The 21694-nt window shown below is 45.2% G+C and overlaps 1 protein-coding gene across 2 annotated transcripts; it reads left to right on the top strand.

Moving 5' to 3' along the window:
• Positions 1-325: 325 nt before the first annotated feature.
• FOXJ2 (forkhead box J2) lies at positions 326-21087 on the top strand. 2 transcript variants are annotated; one of them, XM_023549080.2, is made up of 12 exons: positions 326-1446; positions 6137-6227; positions 8598-8944; positions 10535-10609; positions 11333-11401; positions 11584-11724; positions 12186-12384; positions 15192-15590; positions 16447-16548; positions 17568-17777; positions 18563-18661; positions 19997-21087. In XM_023549080.2, exons 3-12 carry the CDS (start codon positions 8612-8614, stop codon positions 20083-20085), a joined length of 1716 nt encoding a protein of 571 aa, XP_023404848.1. In that variant the 5' UTR covers positions 326-1446; positions 6137-6227; positions 8598-8611; the 3' UTR covers positions 20086-21087. The 2 variants fall into 2 exon arrangements, with proteins under 2 accessions (XP_023404848.1, XP_003410721.1); XM_003410673.4 differs by lacking the exon at positions 6137-6227.
• Positions 21088-21694: the final 607 nt, after the last annotated feature.

The raw sequence follows: 21694 nt of genomic DNA on the forward strand, positions 1-21694 counted from the left end.
AGCAAAGAGGCTGTATGGTGGCGGAAGGTGAGCGAGGGGCGAAGCGCGCCCCGCTGGGCTGCAGGTTGCGGGCTGCGCTGCAGGTTGCGGGCTGCGCTGCAGGTTGCGGGCTGCGCAGCGGCGTCTTTCCCGGGAGCGTGAGTGCGGCCGCGCGGCTGTCCTGGCGGAGCGCGAACCCGGCGGCGCGGCCCGCGTCTCGGCACCGCCCGGCTCCTCCTTAACCCGCGCCGGGAGGCGGTGGCGGCGGCGGCCGGGCGGGCGGGGGAGGGGGAGGGGCACGGAGTGCGGCGCGGAGGCCGGGGAGGAGCCGGGGCCTGCAGCGGAGCCGAGCCGAGCCCGAGCCGAGCCCTGGCACGGTCCGTCCGCCTTCTGGCTCCCTGGGAGCCCCGACTGGCCAGAGCCCGAGAGGTGGCAGCGCGGGGAGCCCCACGCGCCGAAGGGAGCGGACCCGACGGGACGGGACTGGAAGAGGCGCTGCCGCCACAGTAGCCAGTACCGGGAGCCGGGAGCCCGGGCCTCCCGGACCCTACTGCCCAGGCCAGCTCAGGGAGAGCGGGGAGTACGAAAACCCCACCCTCTGGGACACCCCAGGAGCGGAGGTGGGAGCGGGGACGGGAGCATCCCCCTCCCCCTGTTGGAGAGAAGAAGACCCCTACCACTGGGCGGGAGAAAGAAGAGACCCCTATATGGGACGCGTCTCTCCTTCCTAGAAGCGAGGAAAATCCCCATACTGGCCCAAGAGGAGAGCCCTAAAAGTAGAAACGGGTGATCCTTCTTAAAGGAAGCAGAGTGAGACCATCCCAGCGTGCCTTCACCCCTACAAACACACACTCTCAGCAGTTCAGGAGTTTTGAGGCAAAGAGAAAGAGGGAAATGCCTATGGAGTAGGCACCTTCCATCCTATCCAGTACTCACAGAGGAAAGGAGTCTTAACATTCAGAAGCAGAGGACACTCCAGGGAAAGAAGAAGAATCGGTTTCCAGCCATTCAGGAGAAGGGAAGGCCTCCCCCGTCATCCTCCTTGTACCTAGACAGTGGAACAGGGCAGAGCCCCTCCGTTCAGATCTCCAGCAGACAGAAATTGCCCTCCACCCGCGAAAGATCCAGTTTGGGGGGGAGGGGGACTCCCCCAAGGGGGAGGAGACAACTCCTGGTTGGGAGAGGCTCCTCCCCTCCTCCCCAGTGTAACAGGGAAGGTGTGGGGGGTGTGCCACCTTCCCCAGGTAGGGCCTCCTTCTCCTCCTCCTCCTCCCCCTCCTCCTCCTGCCTCCGCTTCTCATCCTTTGGGGACCCAGTTTCCCCCCCCAGCTTGGGAGGCTCAGCCAAGTACAGGAAGAGCCACTGAGGATGAGACTCATCATCTGCCTCTGAAGAGGGGAACCCCTCCAACCCCAAACTCCAGTACCAAGTGGTTCCCTCCCTTTGCTGGGGGGACCTTGGAGACAGGTTAGTGCTTTCTTCCATCTTCTCTCTGTCATCTTTAGGCACTAGTGGGTGTAGGAGGCTGAAGTGATGGCTCTTGGGTTTCATTGCTGGGAAAGGTGGAGTGATAACTCATACCATCCTCTGGGAACTGTGTTTTGAGGAAGCTTCTGAATTAGAACTCACATCTTGCTGCAGAGACTCTGAGAAATGGGTTTCTTAGTGTTTGAGGACTAAGGGGATGGGATTCATTTGAGGTCCCTAGGGAAGTGGATGTTTCCATGCTGAGGGCAGAGATGTCAGAAAATGCCTGCATTTTCAGAACTTCTTGCATATCGTGTATAATGATTGTCACATCCCTACCAGACTCCCACACACCCCTCCATCCTTGGCCTTTTCACTCTGAGAGTGGTCCTCACTAAACTCATGGCGGCATCTTGTGTCTTGGCCTTGTCAAGGGCCCCTGTTGGATTTCCTTCTCTCTCAGCTTAACGTTCACCAGAACTGTTCTTTCCAAGCCATGGTGATTGGGTTGACAAGAAGGGCAGTGTGGCCCCACTCACCTTTTCTCAGACACCAAGAGGTCTCCTGTTATGACATTCCCATTTCTGGCTGGGTGCATGCCTCTACTCATAAAATCCAAAAGGAAGATGGACATCCTGCAGGTCCCGAGGTGAGAAGACTAAAAGGGTATAGGGGATGTCAGATCCAGGTTGAAGTTCTTCCCTGATGCTGGCCTTGCATCACTGCCCAAGTGCCTCACAGGTCTTCTGCCCTGGATAGAAAGAGGAGAATATTACACCAGCTTCATTCCAGGCTTCCATCTAAATAAGCTGACCACTAAGGAGATTTGGAGATTTAACCTCTAAGGAGCCTTTTGTATTAGAGATTCCTTGGAGAAAATCACCTAATAGTCTCATTTTCTTGTTCAATTTTGAGTCCCTGGAACCTTGTATTTAACTTTTCTCTCGTAAGATAGGAGTAGGAATCATCACAGTCCAGAATTTGCTGAAAAAGTAGGAGAAAGGTGCTAGGAAATTCCTCTAGCTGAGCCCAGGCTATGTTTTTAGCAGGGCTTTGAACCGATTCCTTCCAGTTTGAACCCCTGCTGAGAATTTGCACTTCTAACAAGTTCCCAGGTGATGCTAACGCTGCCAGTTAGGGACCAATTCTGAGAACCACTAGTAGAGCAGTGGTTCTCAAAATTTATTATATATAGGAATCAACTGGGGATCTTGTTAAACTGTAGATTCTGGTTCAGTATATCAGGGGTGGAAATGCAAACTCTCAGCAGGGGTTCAAAGCTCTGGTTTTTAGTAGAGCCCTGCCTTTCGATTTTGGGTCACTAGCTGGGTGCTTACCTTCTTGCCTTGCCATTAGAAAATATGTTATCTTCTGCAGGGAGAGTTATATCCCGCAGTAAGGCCAAGTGGAAGGTTTCACCTTACTTGAGCTTTTATGTTTCTTCCTTCTCTGTCTGGACGGTGGATAGGCTGATGAAGCCCCTAAGTACAGCCATTTGGTCCTGGAATCTACCTGTTAGTAGTGGTATATGAGGCACGGTTATAAAGTGTAGATTCTTTGGCTGTGGTATAGAACAGTGTGCGTTATGCTTCTCAGTTCATGTGTCTGTGGCTCTCTGTCTCCGTGTTTGGAGGGGGTGTGTGTGCAGAGACAGGTATATCTGTGCTTTTCAGACTAAGCCTCCAATTAGAGGCCTAATGTATGTTTTCATTAGGCCTCTAGAAGCAGGTGACCCTGTGCAAGGACCTGGAGAAGATGCCAGGAAGAGTGTCCAGCTCGGGGAAAGGCTTAGCCTTCCCTTGGTCAGTGGGAGTGCTCATGAATGGCAGCTCGACATGCATCCTAAGCAGCAGGACAGTGCAGCCTCAGGCTGGGACCACCTTCGAGAGCTAATGAGAGAGCTTTATTTCTGATGCCTGTCATCTCAAAAGGCTCTTCACTCCAGGACCTCCTCCCCTGCCTTTTTTAAAGAGCCAGACTTGGTGTAACAGCGGCCTCTTCCTTAAAAACTACTTTACCAGATGCTGGAATGCAATTTCTTGAATGGCTTAGGGTGAACTGCATCACCACACCTCCAAGTATAGCACCACCATGCACTTTAACGGGCCCTGCTTAGACTGTTTCCTCACCTCTCTGCCTCTATGGAATCAGAAGCAGGTGGCTATTGGGTTAACAGTGACTTAGAGAGTGCTATTTTTCAGACCATGTCTTATGACTAAACCTAGTTCCCTCTGAAAGATAAGAGGTGATATTCTCCCATTTCTTCATCCTTGAAGTTTTTCTGGTCTGGCATTGGTCAGTACTGGGGTGATATTATCTTCAAAGGAAAAGTTCGAGATTCTGATGTCCTGAAAACCATTGCAGATTCCATGCAGGCTTTGCAGTGCAAACCCTGTGGGCTTGTTGCTTCCAGTCTTACCTCTACTGTCTGTCAGTTTTCTAATTTTTAATTTCTATTTATTTGTATCTTTTTTTTCCCATCGAAGAATAATAGCTGCGCTTACATAGCTCTTACATGTTGTTGTTGTGTGCTGTCAGTTGATTCCGACTCATAGGGGCCTAGTGCCTTACAAACATTAACTCAAGGCAGTCCTCACAACAACCCTATGATGTAGGTAAAGGTCTCATCTTTATTTTACAGTTGAAGAAACTAAGAGGTTAAATAACTTGCCTGAGGTTACACAGCCAGTAGGTAGTAGAGCCAGGACTGAAACTGAGGCAGCCTGAGTCCTTATGTGGTTCACTTAAAAAACCCAAAACAAACCCATTGCTGTCGAGTAGATTCCGACTCATAGCAACCTTATAGGACAGGGTAGATCTGCCCCATAGGGTTTCCAAGGAGCACCTGGTGGATTTGAACTGCCGGACTTTTGGTTGGTTAGCCGCCGAACGCTTAGCCGTTGTGCCACCAGGGCTCCATGGTTCACTTAGCCACTGCCATATTAGTGGTTCACTTAGCCACTGCCATATTAGTGGTTCACTTAGCCACTGCCATATTAGTTTTGGCATTGCATACAAGTCAGGAAGTTATCACTCCTTAATACCTGACCTTGACACCTTGCAGAAAACAATTACTGGCCTTTCAGATAAACCGGGAAGAAAACTATATTAGTTATTTTGAATCTTAGACGTCTTATCCAGGACCTGTTTTCCACTCCAGCAGAATGCCTTTTCGTGTCTTTGTCCCTGTCTTCCTCCCAGTACTGTAGTCTTCATTAGCTGTCCTGTGGATGTGATGGAGCCTGCCCTTTGGCTGCCTTTCCCAGTTTCTTATGGGTATTTCCTTTCAGTCTTCCAGCACGCAGGGAATGTGGCCTGACTCAGGTTCTGCCGAGCCCAGTGGCATGAGGCCCACCTGCAGAGAGGTCTGAGTAACTAGGTTGGTTGGACTGAGAAATGGAAGTACCTCTTGTTTGTCCTTCTAATAATAGCCCTGAACATTAGCCTCTTGCCATTATTTTGGGGAGCGTGGAATGTGCGGCAGCCACGAGCTCATTAAAGCTCCATTCACTTCCCTCTGGGGATGAAGCTTTGGCAGGGTTTGTAACTTCATCCCTTTTATTGAAGGGGGAAACTGAGGCATCAAGACTTCAGAGAGCAAGGGGTGGTTAGGGACACTTAGTGACTCAGTGTCAGGGTTGGGAATAGAACCAGGGAACCTTAATCTCTGAGGCTTTACACAATGGGCTGCCCTTCACAAATGGGGAGGTAGAGGGGGTAAGGAAGTGGGATGGGTTAAAGTAAAATGGTGCTGAAAGGTCTGAAGGATCAGACTGCCACAAGCTTCTTGGAGCTGGTAAGATTGGAATATATTTTGACTTCTGAGGCAGTATCTGGAGGGTTCACGGGGAGGGTGCTGGAGAAGGGCAGAATTTAACCTTAGTGCCCTAACCTGCAAGGAGCCCTGGTGGCACAACACAATGGTTAAGCACTTGGCTGCTAACCTAAAGGTTAAGTTGGTGGTTAGAACCCACCAGTTGCTCCCTAGAAAGATTACAGCCTTGGAAACCCTATGGGGGCAGTTCTACCCTGTCCTATAGGGTCACTAAGAGTCAGAATCAACTTGACAGCAATGGGTTTGGTTTTTTTGGTTTTGGCCCTAACCCATTAAGAGTAGGGATGGGCATAGAACAACAAGCAGAAAGCTGAGAGGGCTTCCCTTTCAGGTATTTCTGGTGATTGGTGTGTTCCAAATGTGTTTCATAAGCCCTCTAAACACTTGAAATCCACTGCAATGCCCCTGTCCCTTGTTGAGAAAGTTCCAGAGAAAATATTCACGATGGCCTCTGTGTTCTTTAGGTGAGCTTTCCTGGGGGTCTTTAACAGGGATAAGAAGGAATAGTTTAAAAGTTCTTTACAGGCCTTTTCTTCTCGCGGGGACCCAGGAAAACTCCGGTCATTGAAAACCTGCTCATTGGCGTTTTACCGTTCAGCTCGCTAACCCAGCTACAGGACCATGATACTACCACAAGTGCACAGCTGGACCCCAGAGGTTGCGCTGTTTTGACTTAGTAAAGTCCTAGAAGGTCTGACGCTTCTTGGAATGATTAAATGTCCCTATTAGTTTCTAAGTTTACATGGTTTAGGGCAAGGTGGGGATAGTGGGGAGAGGAGGTAAAGATAAAGGGAAAACCCCTTCATGATTCTATTTTTAAAATGGCTTTTTTTTTCCTCCCCTTTCTCCTGACAGGCAATTCTTGGGTTGCAACTGGGTCTCTTGCTGCCCAGACCCTGGGGCACTAAGGTGTTTCCTTCAACATTGTGAAGTGGGTGTGTTACTGGTGAGGAGCGCAGGGCAGGGTACTTGTGTGTACTTGCAAAGATGGTGAGGGTGGGGAGCTTGGGGGAATTAGTCCAGATGCTGACCCTTAGGAGAAAGGGATAAATGTCCTGGGGAGCAGAATCATTCACTAGGATGAAAGAGTGAGCTGATAGCCTGAAAGATGTGTTGGAGTCAGGGGAAAGAGGGAGGCAGTCATACCCGGGACTGAGCTTTTAAGTTTTAACTGCAAAGTGTGTGTGGATTTGTGTGTACATGATTCTATGTGCATGTGCATATATTTGGGTGTGGATTTAGAGATTACATACATAAATATGTTTCTGCCCAGGATTATGAACTCTGAGACATTCTAGCCCTGGATCCTCAAGAGAAATGCCCTGGTGGGACGGTCAACAGGGGTACTGAGGAAGAAATGCTAGCTGAAATCTGGAGGCTGTGCAGGCACAAACCTGTTATGCAGCAAGTGCTTAGGGGGTTGCTGGCATCAACTCGAGGGGAGTGCCAAATGGCTACCAAGTGGTTCCTGCCACCCCTTCTAGACCCTGCAATCCAGATATCACCCATCATTCTTCACCTTCCCCCTCCAAGATGTCACTCTAACTACACCTCTCAGTGGGCTGTGCGGGTGGTGGCAGGGCCTGCAAACATCAGGCGTGGGCGGTCTGGCAGCACCAGGAGTTTGCATGGAGGTGCAGCAAGCGTGCGTGCATGCCTGGTTGGGAAGGAAGGAGGGAGGAGGAGGGTGGGAGAAGCCAGCCAGCTCTTAGCCCCAGAGTGGCTATTTTTAACCAGGCTATCTGATTGTTACCGGTGCTTACACAGCTGGGTGTCTCCCTGGCTCTGTGAAGCCCAGCAGGCGGAGAGGTGGGAGGTCCTTGCTGATGACTTCTTCCTGGTGTCGGTGTCTGTGGGCGGGAGCAAGCAAAGGGTAGCTTTAAAGGTGCGAGGGCAGCTGTGTGCTCAGGATCTGTTACCTCTGTGTGTGACATTGTGCTCCCTTGGTAATGTATGCTGTGTATCTAATTGTGACTCTGCGTAAGTGGCCCACTGTTTATGGGTATGTCTTGTATCTGCCCTTTACTGGTTGTCATATATAATTTATGGTTGGAATATAGCTAATATGCCTCACGTGCACATGTTTGTGTGATAAAAAGAGCGACTGCTCATAATATAGAACCCACCAGCTGCTCTGCGGGAGAAAGATGTGCCAGTCTGCTTCCATAAAGATTTACAGCCTTGGAAACCCTTTAGGGCAGTTGTACTCTGTCCTACAGGGTCACTATGAGTCGGAATCGACTTGACAGCAGTGAGTTTTTTTTAATATAAGACAGCTCTAAAAGGGTTGGTGTGTGCTGCGTCAGTATACGTTTTTCTGTACGTGTGTACTTGGGAGATTTACCTGTGGATGTTATATGTAAATATGATAACAAGCTTCACATGATTATAGGATAGACCTTGGCTAATTTTATCTGATATCTAAGTATTTTTATATTACATATACACACACACATATATACATACACACATGAATCTCTATATGTATACAGAGTGGCTGGGTGGCACAATTAGTTAAGTGCTTGACTACTAATGAAAAGGTTGGAGGTTCAAACCCACCTAGAGGTACGTCAGAAGAAAGTCCTGGTGATCTGCTTTTGAAAGGTCACAGCCTTGAAAGCTCTATGGAGCATAATTCTACTCTGCAACATATTGGGTCACCATAAGTCAGAAATGACACAATGGCAGCAACTAGTTTGGTTTTATGTATGTCTGTATATATTATGGAAACCCTGGTGGCATAGTGGTTAAGAGCTACATCTGCTAACCAAAAGGTCAGCAGTTCGAATCCACCAGGTGGTCCTTGGAAACGCTATGGGGCAGTTTTACTCTGTCCTATAGGGTTGCTATGAGTCGGAATCCACTCAATAGCAATGGGTTTGGTTTTGGTGATAAATATTATATAAAAAAAATCATATAGAATATATATATTCTGTATTAGATACAGTTTTAGAATATTATGTTGTAGGGCTGTAAGTAAGGACAATTGAAGGAATAGCTCAATTTGGTGGGTGATTTGATCTCTCCTTTAGTCCTGCATGAAGGGAGAGCCCCCTTGGCTGCATTTTACATTGGAAAAGTAGGGTAAGTACTAGTCCATCATCTGGTAGATGAGTGGCAACATATCAGATTCAGGGGGAGTTCTAGGACCATCTGCCAAAGGGTTGTCCCATGAGAGGAATCTCTTACAGAAATTGTGGTAGGAAGAAAGTCCACTTCTCTTAAAGGACTAGGATTTGAGTATTACTTGTCTCCAGAACCAGAGATAACACTTATCTGTTCTGTTTCCCCCTCCTGTTTGTCCTCTTCTCTGCAGAACCCAGAAGTGCCATGGCTTCTGACCTAGAGAGTAGCCTTACCTCCATAGACTGGCTCCCCCAGCTGACCCTCCGAGCTACCATTGAGAAGCTTGGGAGTGCCTCCCAGGCTGGGCCGCCAGGGGGCAGCCGCAAGTGCCCACCAGGCTCACCCACAGATCCCAATGCCACCCTGAGCAAAGACGAGGCAGCAGTCCACCAGGATGGCAAACCACGATACAGCTATGCCACCCTCATCACCTATGCCATCAACTCCTCTCCAGCCAAGAAGATGACCCTCAGTGAGATTTACCGCTGGATTTGTGATAACTTCCCCTATTACAAGAATGCTGGCATTGGCTGGAAGGTACGATTACTTCTGTAACCTGGGATTATTTTTAGCATTCAACAACCATTTTCTCTACTTTCATTTCTTCCTATAGCCTAGTCCAGTTCACCCTGACCTGTCTCAAAGATGGGTGAACCTAAAATCTCCTTTCTCCTACGTCCTACTTGTTTCAGAGGTGAACAATTTTCATAAGCTATGTCAGGGAAACTCCAGTGATACCAAGCCACTAAGAATACTTATGGAGATGGCAGGATACTATTGCTCACCATACCCTCTTATCTTCTGATTCCTCAAAAAGGATATTCATTCATTTCACAAATATTCATTGTTCAAGTCACTGTGGAAAGCATGACATTGCTTGCTCCTACCTGGAGGTATGAATCTCATCAGATTTGCATGGCCTCATTGCACATAGTCATCATCTTTTGAAAAAATGATATAATTAGGTCCTTTACCAACAGCTGATCCACCATGCAAGTAATGATAGGCTAAGTTGTTCGGGAAAGGAAGAAGTGGGCTCTTCTTCCAGCAAAGAAGGAAGACTGATGTTCTCAGTCTTTTGAAGCAGCAACTCATTTGCCTGTTGTTGAGTAGGTTTGAGGATTTATTGTAGTTCTCTTATTCTCTAAATCACCAGTTGACTTACAAACCAGATGATGAACATTCAGCTCTTGAGAGCATTCAGCTTTTCCTTTGTAAATATGCCTCTGCCAGCTACTACAATCCTTGCATATACATAACAATATTTCTTTCCTCCAAATGTGACCAGTCTGTGGGCTATGGAGGTAACAAAGGTGATCTATGCCCTTGTTTCACTCATAATTTATAAGCAGTTTTAAAATGTTATTCTTTTTTGCTATAAAAAAAAATATAGATAGGACAAATTGAGGAACTGTGCAGATGTGATTTTGAGGCATTTATTTACCTGTTGTCAGTTGGGTGGAAGTGTTGAAAACGGTAATATCATCAGCTTTCCAGAAGCACTTGGTGATCAAATCCATAGCCACTGCCTCTCACCAATGTAATTTCTACATTTTTCTTACATCCATCCTCTTGCCATCTGTCTTAGTTATTATCTAGTGCTCCTATTAACAGAAATACCACAAGTGGGTGAGTTTAACAAACAAATTTATTTTCTCATGGTTTAGGAGACTAGAAATCTGGGCTTTCTCTCTCTGTCGGCTCTGGAGGAAGGTCTTTGTTTCTTCTGAGCCTCTGCTGCTTGGCAGTCTTCATGTGGCTTGGCATCTCTCTTCCCCCAGCTCTGCTCCCTTGTTTAATCTGTTTATATCTCAAAAGAGATTGACTCAAGATACACCCTACGCTAATCCTGACTAATTAACATAACAAGGACAACCCATTCCCAAATGGGATTATAGCCACAGGCATAGAGGTTAGGATTTACAACACATATTTTTGAGGGACACAATTCAATCCGTGACACCATCTGATAAGTAATTGCAGCTGTCAGTGTAGTTAAAAGTTGCTACGTTTACCCTGATACTTGAACTTTCATTGTGTGGTGTGTTTTTTGATCATCTGTGTCCTACTGGAAAATTTTCTGCTTTGCACGATGCTCAGATATAACTTGCTTCTCTGCTTCTCCAGAATTCAATTCGGCACAACCTTTCTCTCAACAAGTGTTTCCGGAAGGTGCCCAGACCTCGAGATGACCCTGGGAAGGTAAGAGGCTGCTGCAAGTGTTGAAGGGAGCAGGAAAGGAGAGAAGTGATTCACAGCCCAGAGTGGCTGTGTTAATTACCCAGAAGAGGAAATCAGTTAATAAGAGAAGCAGCTTTATTTTTTGTTAAAGGAAGAGCTTGGTTGTCAAACTTGTGGGTGCCTACTAGAATTAGTGACTAAGGAACACTGAAATATATATATATATTTTTAATAGAAATATTTATGATAAGGTTGACTCTGTTGCCCCCCTTTTTTTGTGTGACACTCTTTTTAAATATAGAGAGATGGACTTAATAACCCTTATAGGAACTTTTCTCTTCAAAATTCCTGTGATTTTTACCTCAAAACCATCAGAAAAGAGAAGAGCTGGATCATTCTCTCCATTTGACAGATATGGGTGCTGAAGTCTATCTAAGAGGGCCATTCTTTAGGCCACAAAGGAAGAGAAGGGTGGTGTCTGGATTTTTCCAGCTCTTTGAGTTAGGTGGCACTTTTTTGCCCCTCAGAACAACTGAGGCCTGCATTGGACCACAGGGAACCTCTGTCATACTCAATGAGCTTTTAAGACAAATTTCCTCTTCAACAATAGCCTGAGGAGTCTGTGCAAATCTCCAGTTACTTTTCTTAACATCAGTTATTTTATGTGGCAATTGAAAATTTCTACTTTCTCAAAGGCAGGCACTTCATATGTAATGATTTTGTGGGGATGGGCTCTCCTTCTAGGGCTCTTACTGGACAATCGACACCTGCCCAGACATCTCCCGAAAGAGAAGACATCCTCCAGATGATGATGTAAGTTCCCACCTCGTGGGAAGATGCCATTCTGAACCAGTTGCTCCTTCTACCTCCCTTTCTGTATTTTCAGTGCTTTCCTATATTTGGGTGAAGAAGGAACACCAGCAGAAGTGAAACCATGGGTATTGGGAGAATATTTAGCCTCTGCTCATAGATTTCTCTTCCTTCACAACCCTCAGCTCTCCCAAGACTCACCAGAACAGGAGGCAAGCAAGAGCCCAAGGGGAGGCGTTCCGGGCGGTGGAGAAGTCTCACTGCCTCCCGAGGGGAATCCTCAGATGTCACTTCAGAGCCCCACAACTATCGCCAGCTACAGCCAGGTAGGAAGCAGGGGTGGCATAAAGACGGATGGTTGGGTAGATGGTTGAATAGATTCATTTATCTCCCTGTTCATGATTATTTATTATCTGTGAATATGTCAGCCAGATAAATTAGGAAAGAAGGGTAAACCAAAGAGGGAAACCTAGAGAGAGAGAGAGGCAAAACAGAACTTTGAGAAAGATCAGAAAAAAATTTAAAAAGTAGTAAAAAGAAAGAATGGGAGATGAAAGGTTATGAAAAGGGAAATAAGGGCATGAATGTAGCATAGGGGAAGGGTATTTAAAGAAGACACGGAGAATGATGGGAGAAAGAGGCTTCATCAAGATAAGAGCCAATGAGAAAATAGTGCTGGATCATTGAAGAGGTAGAAGGAAAGGGTGAAGAGCTTGGTGACCAGGGAAGGGTTGTGTTGGTCCCTCAGTTAAGACACACATTAAGTCTTTCTTACCTCTTTTTGTAGGGCACAGGATCTGTGGATGGTGGAACAGTGGCAGTAGCGGCTCCAGGCCGAGAGAGTGCTGAGGGTCCCCCTCCCCTCTATAACACCAACCATGACTTCAAATTCTCCTACTCAGAGATCAACTTTCAGGATCTAAGTTGGTCCTTCCGCAACCTCTACAAATCAATGCTGGAGAAGTCGTCTTCCTCCTCTCAGCATGGTGAGTCTGGAGTTGGGAACATGGATGTCCTTGCATTTTTGTACAAGTGGTGACGTTCTCTTCTCTCCCTTCTTTCTTGTTTTTGACACAAGGGGAGGTTGATCGCTAGTGAGAGAAACATGTCTTAAACTAAAATTGTTTGGATTCGAGCTTTTCTGGCTTAGTTCTGGAGAACAGCTGTTTCAGGTGACAGACTGGGTTATTAGCTTCAGAAAGTGAGTTGGAGGAACTCGCGTTCCAGAACTAAGGGCGGTGATTTTATGGCTGCGAGCAAGTCATTTAGAAGATGGCCACTAGGGGACAGCAGTAGTATTCTCTTCCCAAGGATCCCTCTGTTTCAGTGTGAGAACAATTTATTCTTTTTTTAGCATATGTTGCATTTTATGAAAATTTTCAAGCAGATGCAAAAGTAGAGGAAATAGTATAAGAAACCCCCATGTACCCATGAGTTGGAATTGACTTGATGGCAACGGGTACCTGTCACCCAACTTTAACAGTTACCAATATTTTGTTAAACCGGTTTCATTTACTCACCAACATTTTTTTTTAATTGGTGTACTTTAAAGCATTTCCCAGACAGCATGTCATTCCCCCCACAAATACTATTTCATTATGCATCCTTAAATGATACTTTTCTTTTAGCTATCCACCATCCCATTATTACTCCCAACACAATTAATTATACTACTTTAATATCTCCTAATATTTTGTCCACCTTCACATTTTCCTAATTATAGTGTGAGAATGATTTAAAGTCCTTATTGAGAGGCTTTTTTTTTTTTTAAATAATTTATTTTATTTTTGTTGTTGTTGAGAATATACATAGCAGAACATGCACCAATTCAGCAATTTCTACATGTACAATTCAGTGACATTGATTACGTTCTTGGAATTGTGCAACCATTCTCACCCTCCTTTTCTGAGTTTTTCCTCCCCCATTGACATAAACTCACTGCCTCCTAAATTTCCTATCTAATCTTTCAAGTTGTCATTGTCAATTTGATCTGATATAGATAGATCTTAAAAGAGCGCAGTGCTCGAGGTAGACATTCTGTATTAACCTAAATTACTGTTTGGTTTTAAGAAGACTTCAGGGGATATTTTTGGCTTAAGGTTTAAAGATTGTCTCAGGGCAGTAGTTTCAGGGGGTCATCTATCCTTCATGGCTCCAGAAAGTCTGGATTCCATGAGAGTTTGAAATTCTGTTCTGCCTATTCCCCTTTTGATCAGGATTGTTTTATAGAATCCTTGATCAAAATGTCCAATAATGGTAGCCAGGCACCATCCAGTTTTTCTGGTCTCATGGCAAAATTGGGAAGCTTCTTGAGAGATTATTTGGTTCAGCCCTGTGGAATTCCTGCATGTGTGTTTTAAAGAAATTAGAGGTAGACATTTTTGCTCTGTGCAATGGAAGCTGAGTGGAATGCTTAAACTGTGGGTAGGAGTCATTTTTTTGAAAAAATGTATTAATTGTCATGAATCTCTTCCTTTACATTCCAGGACGTCAGTATCTAGAGTTGTGTTTCAAGATGGTAAAATTTCTTGAGAAATAAATCCAACTCAGGCAGTTGGTTGATGGGAGGTGGGAAAGTGACTATCAGAAATAATGTAAAAAGCAAGGCTTTGAACCATCATGGCCGATGAAGTGAAATCGGAACAGATTGGATTTTTTTTTTTTAATTTGGGTGGTCTGGCATGATAACCAGAACGGGAAGAATTATGGGTCAAAGTCCTGGAATGGGAGACTTGGGAGAGGAATAGTGAGCCTGATACAGAAGATTGGATTATTGCCCCAGGACTGTGGAGAGTGACACACATTCAAAGCCGTGTGGACGGCCGCCATCTTTGAATGGGACACTGCTATTTCTGACTCTGCCAGTCAAGAAATTTGGTTGCTATGCAATGTGCAAGCTGCCCTTGTTTTCTAAGAGGGAGATTAAGTTTCTAGTGGGGCTTCAACCTATAATTTTTCCCATTCTGGAGTTCTGGTTTACCCACATTTAAAAAATTCAGGCCCTTATGAGTATCCATTCATCAGCCATGACTGAACTGGACAGAACTGTTTCAAAGCCCTGGTAAAAAGTTAGATTGAGTGAGGACACGAAAATGTTCACTCAAGTGCAGTTGTTACTGAAAACCACTGGCCTCATTAGAGAGTTCTTCCCTGTCCAGTCTGCTTGAGACATGAATCCATCCTTACTCCACTCCTCACCCAAGTGCCATCTGATGGTAGTGAACAGAAGAAGGAGATAAAGGTGGGGAGTGTAGAGACAATAAGGAAGAGGAGAGAATAGATGCCCAATAGCTTTGTTTTATTCATAGTTTACTTTTTAACTGCAATCTGATTTCTTTTGGAACTGTGATTCCAGGCCTACACTAAAATTCCTGAAAAGTAGCATAAAGAGGAACACACTAACCTTTTTACTGTAATTTTAGTAGTTACCACACTGTCAAGGCCCTCACCCAGCCTGACTGCTTTCCTGTCTGTTATACCCTGGTGGCATAGTGGTTAAGTGCTATGGCTGCTAACCAAGAGGTCAGCAGTTCGAATCTGCCAGGCACTCCTTGGAAGCTCTATGGGGCAGTTCTACTCTGTTCTATAGGGTTGCTATGAGTCGGAATTGACTCGACGGCTTTGGGTTTCATACCTGCCAGGAGGACCAAGGGAATCCTTACTATGCATAGCACCTTTATCCTTTTAACTCTGCAGTTTGTATCTGAGGCCTCCGATTTCAACCCAGGAAAAATTCTGTTTAGTAAAGAAGGTTTTGCCCATGTCACTTGCCTGCTTCCTCCTCACCCTGCAGGCTTTTCAACTCTCCTGGGGGACATGCCGCCCTCTAACAACTACTACATATACCAGCAACAGCAGCCACCACCTCAACAACAACAGCAGCAGCAGCAGCCATCACAGCCAGCTCCTCAACAGTCACAGGCACAGCAGCCACCAGCCCAGGGCCCCTCAACTGTAGGGGGTGCTCCCCCACTGCATACCCCAAGCCCAGATGGTTGTACCCCACCAGGGGGGAAGCAAGCTGGAGCTGAAGGCTATGGGCCTCCCCCGGTGATGGCCATGCACCCACCCCCACTGCAGCATGGAGGCTACCACCCTCATCAGCACCATCCCCACTCCCACCCAGCCCAGCAGCCACCACCACCACAGCAACAGGCACAAGGCCAGGCTCCTATCAACAGTGCTGGCTTTGGTGAGTGAGGAGGGTGGGATGGGGCAGAATGCAATGGCCCTCTTGTTCTGACTCTGGCATGTAGGTTCACTAGGTTGGGAAGTTACTAGTGGCCTCTCTCCCCCATGAAAGTTCATCTTAGTGAATGAAAGTTGCTACTTAGAGCTCTGTATTATAGAATTCTTGGTCAAACTGGGATTGTTTTACATATTCTCCTGCCTATGGGATGGACTGTACCTAAAGCATGTTGTTGTTGTTAGTTGCCATCATGTTGATTCCAACTCATGGTGACCCCATGTGGGCAGAGTAGAGCTGCTCCATGGGGTTTTCAAGGCTATAACCTTTTAGAAGCAGGTCGCCAAGCCTGTCTTCCAAGGAACCTCTGAGTGGGTTTGAACCACTAACCTTTCAGCTGGTGTTCGAGTGCTTAACCATTTGCGTCAGCATAGGTAGCTTTGTCTACCTAAATCTCTACCAGTTGCCGTCAGATCAATTCTGATTCATGGTGACCCCCATGTGTGTCAGAGTAGAACTGTGCTTCAGAGTGTTTTCTTTCTTCTTTTTTAATAATTTATTTTTGTCGTTATTGTTGAGAATATCTCCATAGGATTTTCAATGGCTGATTTTTCTTGGAAGTAAACCACCAGGCCTTTCTTCTTAGGTTCCTCTGGGTAGACTCGAACCTCCAACCTTTCGGTTAACAGCCCAATACATTAACTGTTTACACCACCTAGAGAGGGAGATCCCAAAATTATCTTGACAATTCAATTGGTTCTTGTGTAGATGAAAGAATCTTGCATGTACTTAGTTGGCTATGAGTTGGCTGCTGTCTCACACTTCGCTCTATCTTTTTACCCACTTTCCCTTCCTATTTCAGCATTTCCTCCTGACTGGTGCTCCAATATTGACTCCTTAAAAGAAAGCTTCAAGATGGTGAATCGGCTCAATTGGTCCAGCATTGAGCAGTCACAGTTCTCAGGTTAGTGAGTAAAGGATGATGTATGGAGAGAAGAGGGATACATGGTAAGTAGAAAAACCCAGTAGAAGCTAGAAACAGAAGGAGATGGTTAGTGAAATTTGGAGACTGAGGATTTCATTGTTTCCCCTCCATATTATATAAAACCAAACCCATTGCCATCGAGTCGATTCCAACTCATAGCAACCCAGTAGGAAAGAGTAGAATTGCCTCTTAGGATTTCCGAGGAGTGGCTGGTGGATTCAAACTGTCAGCCTTTTGGTTAGTAGGTGAGCTCTTAACCTTTATAATATTCATATTATTTGTAAATTAAATTAATTTTGCCTTAAGTTAAAATATGGGAGTGGTTTATCCTTTTCATTAATATCTTTGGCAAAGGGGAAGCTCTCCAGATTTTAGAAACCATTGGTTCTATGTTGTTGTTAGTTGCTGTCGAGTCAGCCTCCAATTCATGGAGACCACATGTATAACAGGATTGGACCATTGTGATCCATAGAGTTTTCATTAACTGATTTTTCAGACATAGATCACCAGGCCTTTCTTCCTTGTCTGTCTTAGTCTGAAAGCTCTGCTGAAACCAGTTCAGCATTATAGCAACATGCAAGCTTCCACTGACAGACAAGCGGTGGCTGTGCTTGAGATATATTAGCCAGAACTTGAACCTGGGTCTCCCTCATGGAAGGTGAGGATTCTGCCGCTGAACCATCACTGCCCCTCGGTTTCACTGTCAGGACCATTATTTTCTACCCCTTACTGACAGTGTGTCTATGGCTGATTCACTCAATATCTTTGAAATTTTGTTCATACATCAATAAGATGGAAATAATAGTAAGAATTTGGTAAGGTGCAAATAGAATGAGAGTTTAGAAATGTAGAGCTCTAAAAAAATGTAAATTATTTTTGTTAATGCGTATTATTAGTGGTGTTGGTTTATGATGTGTTTGGGACAGTGAGCTAAGGATAGATCTGCTAGGGGTTTTGGTGCCTCTGCAAGGTTAACATTGGTTGCTTTCCTGTTGTAGAACTGATGGAGAGCCTGCGACAGGCAGAGCAGAAGAACTGGAGCCTCGACCAGCATCATATTGCCAATCTCTGTGACTCCCTCAACCACTTCCTTACCCAGACTGGTCACGTGCCCCCACAAGGAGGCCCCCATCGGCCACCAGCCTCTGCCCGAATTTCTGACTCCTGTGCCCTCACCAGTGGCAAACAGGAGTCAGCCATGAACCAAGGTACTGCACAAAGCAAGTTGGCAAGGGGCTAGAGACTGTGATGAAAAGGGAGAGATAAGAGAAGGGCAAAAGGGAATTGAGAAAAATCATTTCATGGGCAATGATGATCCAAACTGAACAGTGGGAATAGTTTGTCAGCCACGTCAACTGAACATCTACTTTATCAGTAAAGTCATATACTAAAAAATACAAAAGAAATAGACCGTAAGAGTCCTTTTTAGAACTGGATTTGGAAGATCAGAATTATTTAAGAAAAAGGAACAGCTTTGTTAGGGAAAGTTCCTATTCCAAATTTGTGTCAGAGTAACTCCACCTGGATCTTACCAGGGTAGGGGTGATGATTTTCTACATTTATATGATCTTCTGACCAATGAAATGAGAGGGATTTGATGATGATGTTTCTATATCTGTCATCCTTCTGCTATCTTTTATATTTCACAATTCTAGTATCCAGTCGGAGACCCTGGTGGAGTAGTGGTTAAGTGCTACAGCTGCTAACCAAAGAGTCGGCGGTTCAAATCCTCCAGGCGCTCCTTGGAAACTCTATGGGGCAGTTCTACTCTGTCCTATAGGGTTGCTATGAGTCCGAATTGACTCGATGGCACTGGGTTTGGTTTTTTTTGGGTTAGTATCCAGTCACTTCATACCTTAAGTGGTGAGAGGGATGATAGCTTCTACAGAAAGCCTTCAGGGCAAGGAAGGGAGAAAGACATTAAGGGAGGAAGGGTGTATTTTTTTCCTCTCTACTGGGGCCCACTCAAGTAACTCCTGTCTTGCTTTGGCAGTGAACTCTTACGGGCACCCACAGGCCCCCCACCTCTACCCTGGCCCATCACCGATGTACCCAATCCCCACCCAGGAGTCCGCAGGATACAATCGCCCAGGTAAGAACCAGGAAGCTTGCTTCACCACTGGCCCCAGCGCTCTCTTCTCAGATGAGTTGTTTCAATGAGCCTGCATTCTTTGCCCTTCTGCATGTACCTGCCAGCAGTGGGCAGGCTTTCAAGATTCCCAAGGCTGGCCAGGGGCCACCTGCTAGGGAGGTGTATACTAGCAGAGAAGTAAAGAAGACATATTTACATTAAAATTAACTTATGTCTGTGATAATGAAAGGAAATAAAAGCATAAATACAAGCAAAACATATATATAATGAAGAACATTTGTGTCTAGCTTTGGAATTAGATGGAGGATATACTCAGGCAAATACAATGAATTTGTTACACAGACCTATCCCCTTTGTGCTAGTGTATGCTTTTTGGTCACTTGACATCTAGTATCAGGGGTCTGGGAGCTAGCTATCTCTGTTAGAGGAAGTGGGGGACCCAGAGTTACCATAAATAGTACAAAACGAACAGATCCTTCACATTTAAATGCTTTTTAGAAAAGTAACTATGGCACAGTTTTTAAAGTACTTGGCTGCTAACCAAAAGGTCAGCAGTTCTAACCCACCAGCTGATCCATGGGAGGAAGATGTGGCAGTCTGCTTCCGTAAAGATTTACAGCCTTGGAAACCCTATGGAGCAGCTCTACTCTGTCCTGTAAGGTCGCTATGAGTTGGAATCGACTTCATGGCAGCAGGTTGTTTTGGTTTATTATTTTACCTAACTACAAGTGTTTTCAGTGTTTTGAGTAACAGCTGACTTCTTGTCCATGTATTCTTGCTCATATAATATAAATGAAAGTTTATGTATTGCTATTTCATATAATAAGGCATCTGTATGTTTTTTGTCATTACTGTATAGTCTTCATAAATAATAGCTTTCAAATTTTACATACCAAACCCACTGCCGTCTAATTGATTCCAACTCACAGTGACCCTGTAGGACAGAGTAGAACTGCCCCATGAGGTTTCCAAGGCCGTAATCTTTACAGAAGCAGACTGCCACATCTTTCTCTGGCTGAATGGCTGGTAGGTTCGAATGGCCAACCTTTTGATTAGCAGTCAAGAGCGTTAGCCACTGCACCAAGTTTTACATAGTCTTCATAAATGTAATTGTGGCTGCATCTTATTTTATTGTCCTGCGACCATTGACTCTAGTTTACTTCCTGAGAACTCACTGAAATGGTGGCGTGCAACAAAAATAACTCTGGGCTGGTAAGGACAATAATTTTGCAAGCCCTTCTTCATGGTGTTATTGGATCCTAGCGCGGTCCATCTGCATTGATAGACTAGCTTCCCACCCACACTACTTTTAATTTCTCCATTTCTTCCTAACAGCACACCATATGGTCCCTCGTCCACCGGTCCCACCTCCTGGTGCCAATGAGGAGATCCCTGATGAATTCGACTGGGACTTGATCACTTAGTGCATCATAGAGTGCGGACATCAGCCCAGGGCCGGGTGGTGAAGTCTGGCAGTGGGGAAAAAGCAGCCCCAGCCCATCCCTTCCCCCTGCCTGTATATAGATATGTATCCTCTTTTTTTTTCTTTCCGTGCCAGAGAAGCCACCGCAAGATGCTGCCGAAGATAACCCCTTTCCTGTCTCATTCCTCTCCCTGCCTTCCTGTTCTTCCCTAATTCTTTTATTATTATTCTTATTATATTATTCTTCTTATTATTGGGTATATGCTGTCCCCAGTCTTCTGCCCCTACGCCATGGACCATGTCCACCCCTTGCTAATTTAAAATCACTAGGCTGGAAGGTGAGGCCATAATAGCTATAGAGAAAGGTTACAAACCCTGATACACCTTTCTCTTTCAGAACTTCAATTCTAATCCCACCTTTTGGTCCTAAGTTGTTTTCTCTTCATATCAGTTTTAGTCCAGGACTGGAGAGGCCACATTTTCAAGTAGACAGAGTCTAAAACACTGCTTGATAGTCATGAATTTGCAGGTTTTACTCAATGGTGCTAATTCTGTTCTCTGAGCTCTTCCTTGTCCCTTCGTACCTTCAGTCCTTACTTCTGACAGTCCTCATTCCCCAGTGATAGTGGTGGAGCAGGATAGCAATAAAATCCTAGTGGAATGAAAGGCCTAGGTTCGGTCCAGTAGAGTACTGTAGGAGGGTGATGGAATATAAATTGGTCTAAACTTGGGTATATACTGCCATGTGAAATAAGCTTTCATTGGCCTATTCCTAGCCCTTTTTTTTTTTTAATGGGTTGTAGGGTTGTTTTGAGCCAGAACTCTGTTTCTGTGGTAGGATATGAGGACAACTAGTCAGCATAGGTTTAGCATCTTGGAGATGGTTTCAACTTAATCATTTTGGCTTTTTAAAAGCAATTCTCTCTTAAAATGAACTGTGGCTCTTATTTGCATTTACAAACTGACATCCTTCCATCCCCCTTTCCCACTCAGCAACAAATATTATTTTTTCCTTCTTTAGTTGTTTAGACAAATATTCTACCCATCTTCTTTTCTTTCCTTATTTTCTGAGATTCTCCAGAAAGAAAAAGTAACCCATTATCATTGAGTTTCATCATGTCCTGAGACATGGTGGGGATCTCCTTCTCACCTCTCATAGTTGAATCACACCGATAGTATTAGTGGTAGGAGTGTGGAGAGAGGAAAAGGGAGCTGGCAGAGACATGAAAAGGGAATATTTCAGTTATTTAGGTATTTAGGCAATGCTTATCTTGGAATCCAGTTCATTAGGGCTAAAGCTTTTGTAATTAGGCTTTTGGGTGTGAAGGAAATTGGCAGAGGGGAGTAAACAATCTAGAGGCAAAAGTTTGATGAAGGTCAAGGGGACTCCCAGAAAAAGAGGGAGGAATAACTTCCTTTAACAAGGGGTGGCCATGATTTATTGCTACAAAGTGCTGAATGTGTATTTAACGTTAATGGTTGAATATCAGTTATGAGGAAGAGGAACAATTTTACTTCTGTTTTCATTTCACTAAATTTTCACTTTCTGGAAGCTGTGGGACAAAGTGGATGGAATGGACAAGGCCACTGACTCTGTGATTTCTATTTGG

Source organism: Loxodonta africana, chromosome 4 (assembly GCF_030014295.1).
Source record: "Loxodonta africana isolate mLoxAfr1 chromosome 4, mLoxAfr1.hap2, whole genome shotgun sequence".
Classification (NCBI taxonomy): domain Eukaryota; kingdom Metazoa; phylum Chordata; class Mammalia; order Proboscidea; family Elephantidae; genus Loxodonta; species Loxodonta africana.

What these genes read in the sequence shown, in the direction of transcription:
- FOXJ2 (XM_023549080.2), top strand. Translation starts at nt 8,612, where the DNA reads ATGGCTTCTGACCTAGAGAGTAGCCTTACCTCCATAGACTGGCTCCCC. An exon ending in GACATCCTCCAGATGATGAT is followed by an intron (nt 11,402 to 11,583) that starts GTAAGTTCCCAC and finishes CACAACCCTCAG; the next exon opens with CTCTCCCAAGACTCACCAGA. An exon ending in GGAGTCAGCCATGAACCAAG is followed by an intron (nt 17,778 to 18,562) that starts GTACTGCACAAA and finishes TTGCTTTGGCAG; the next exon opens with TGAACTCTTACGGGCACCCA.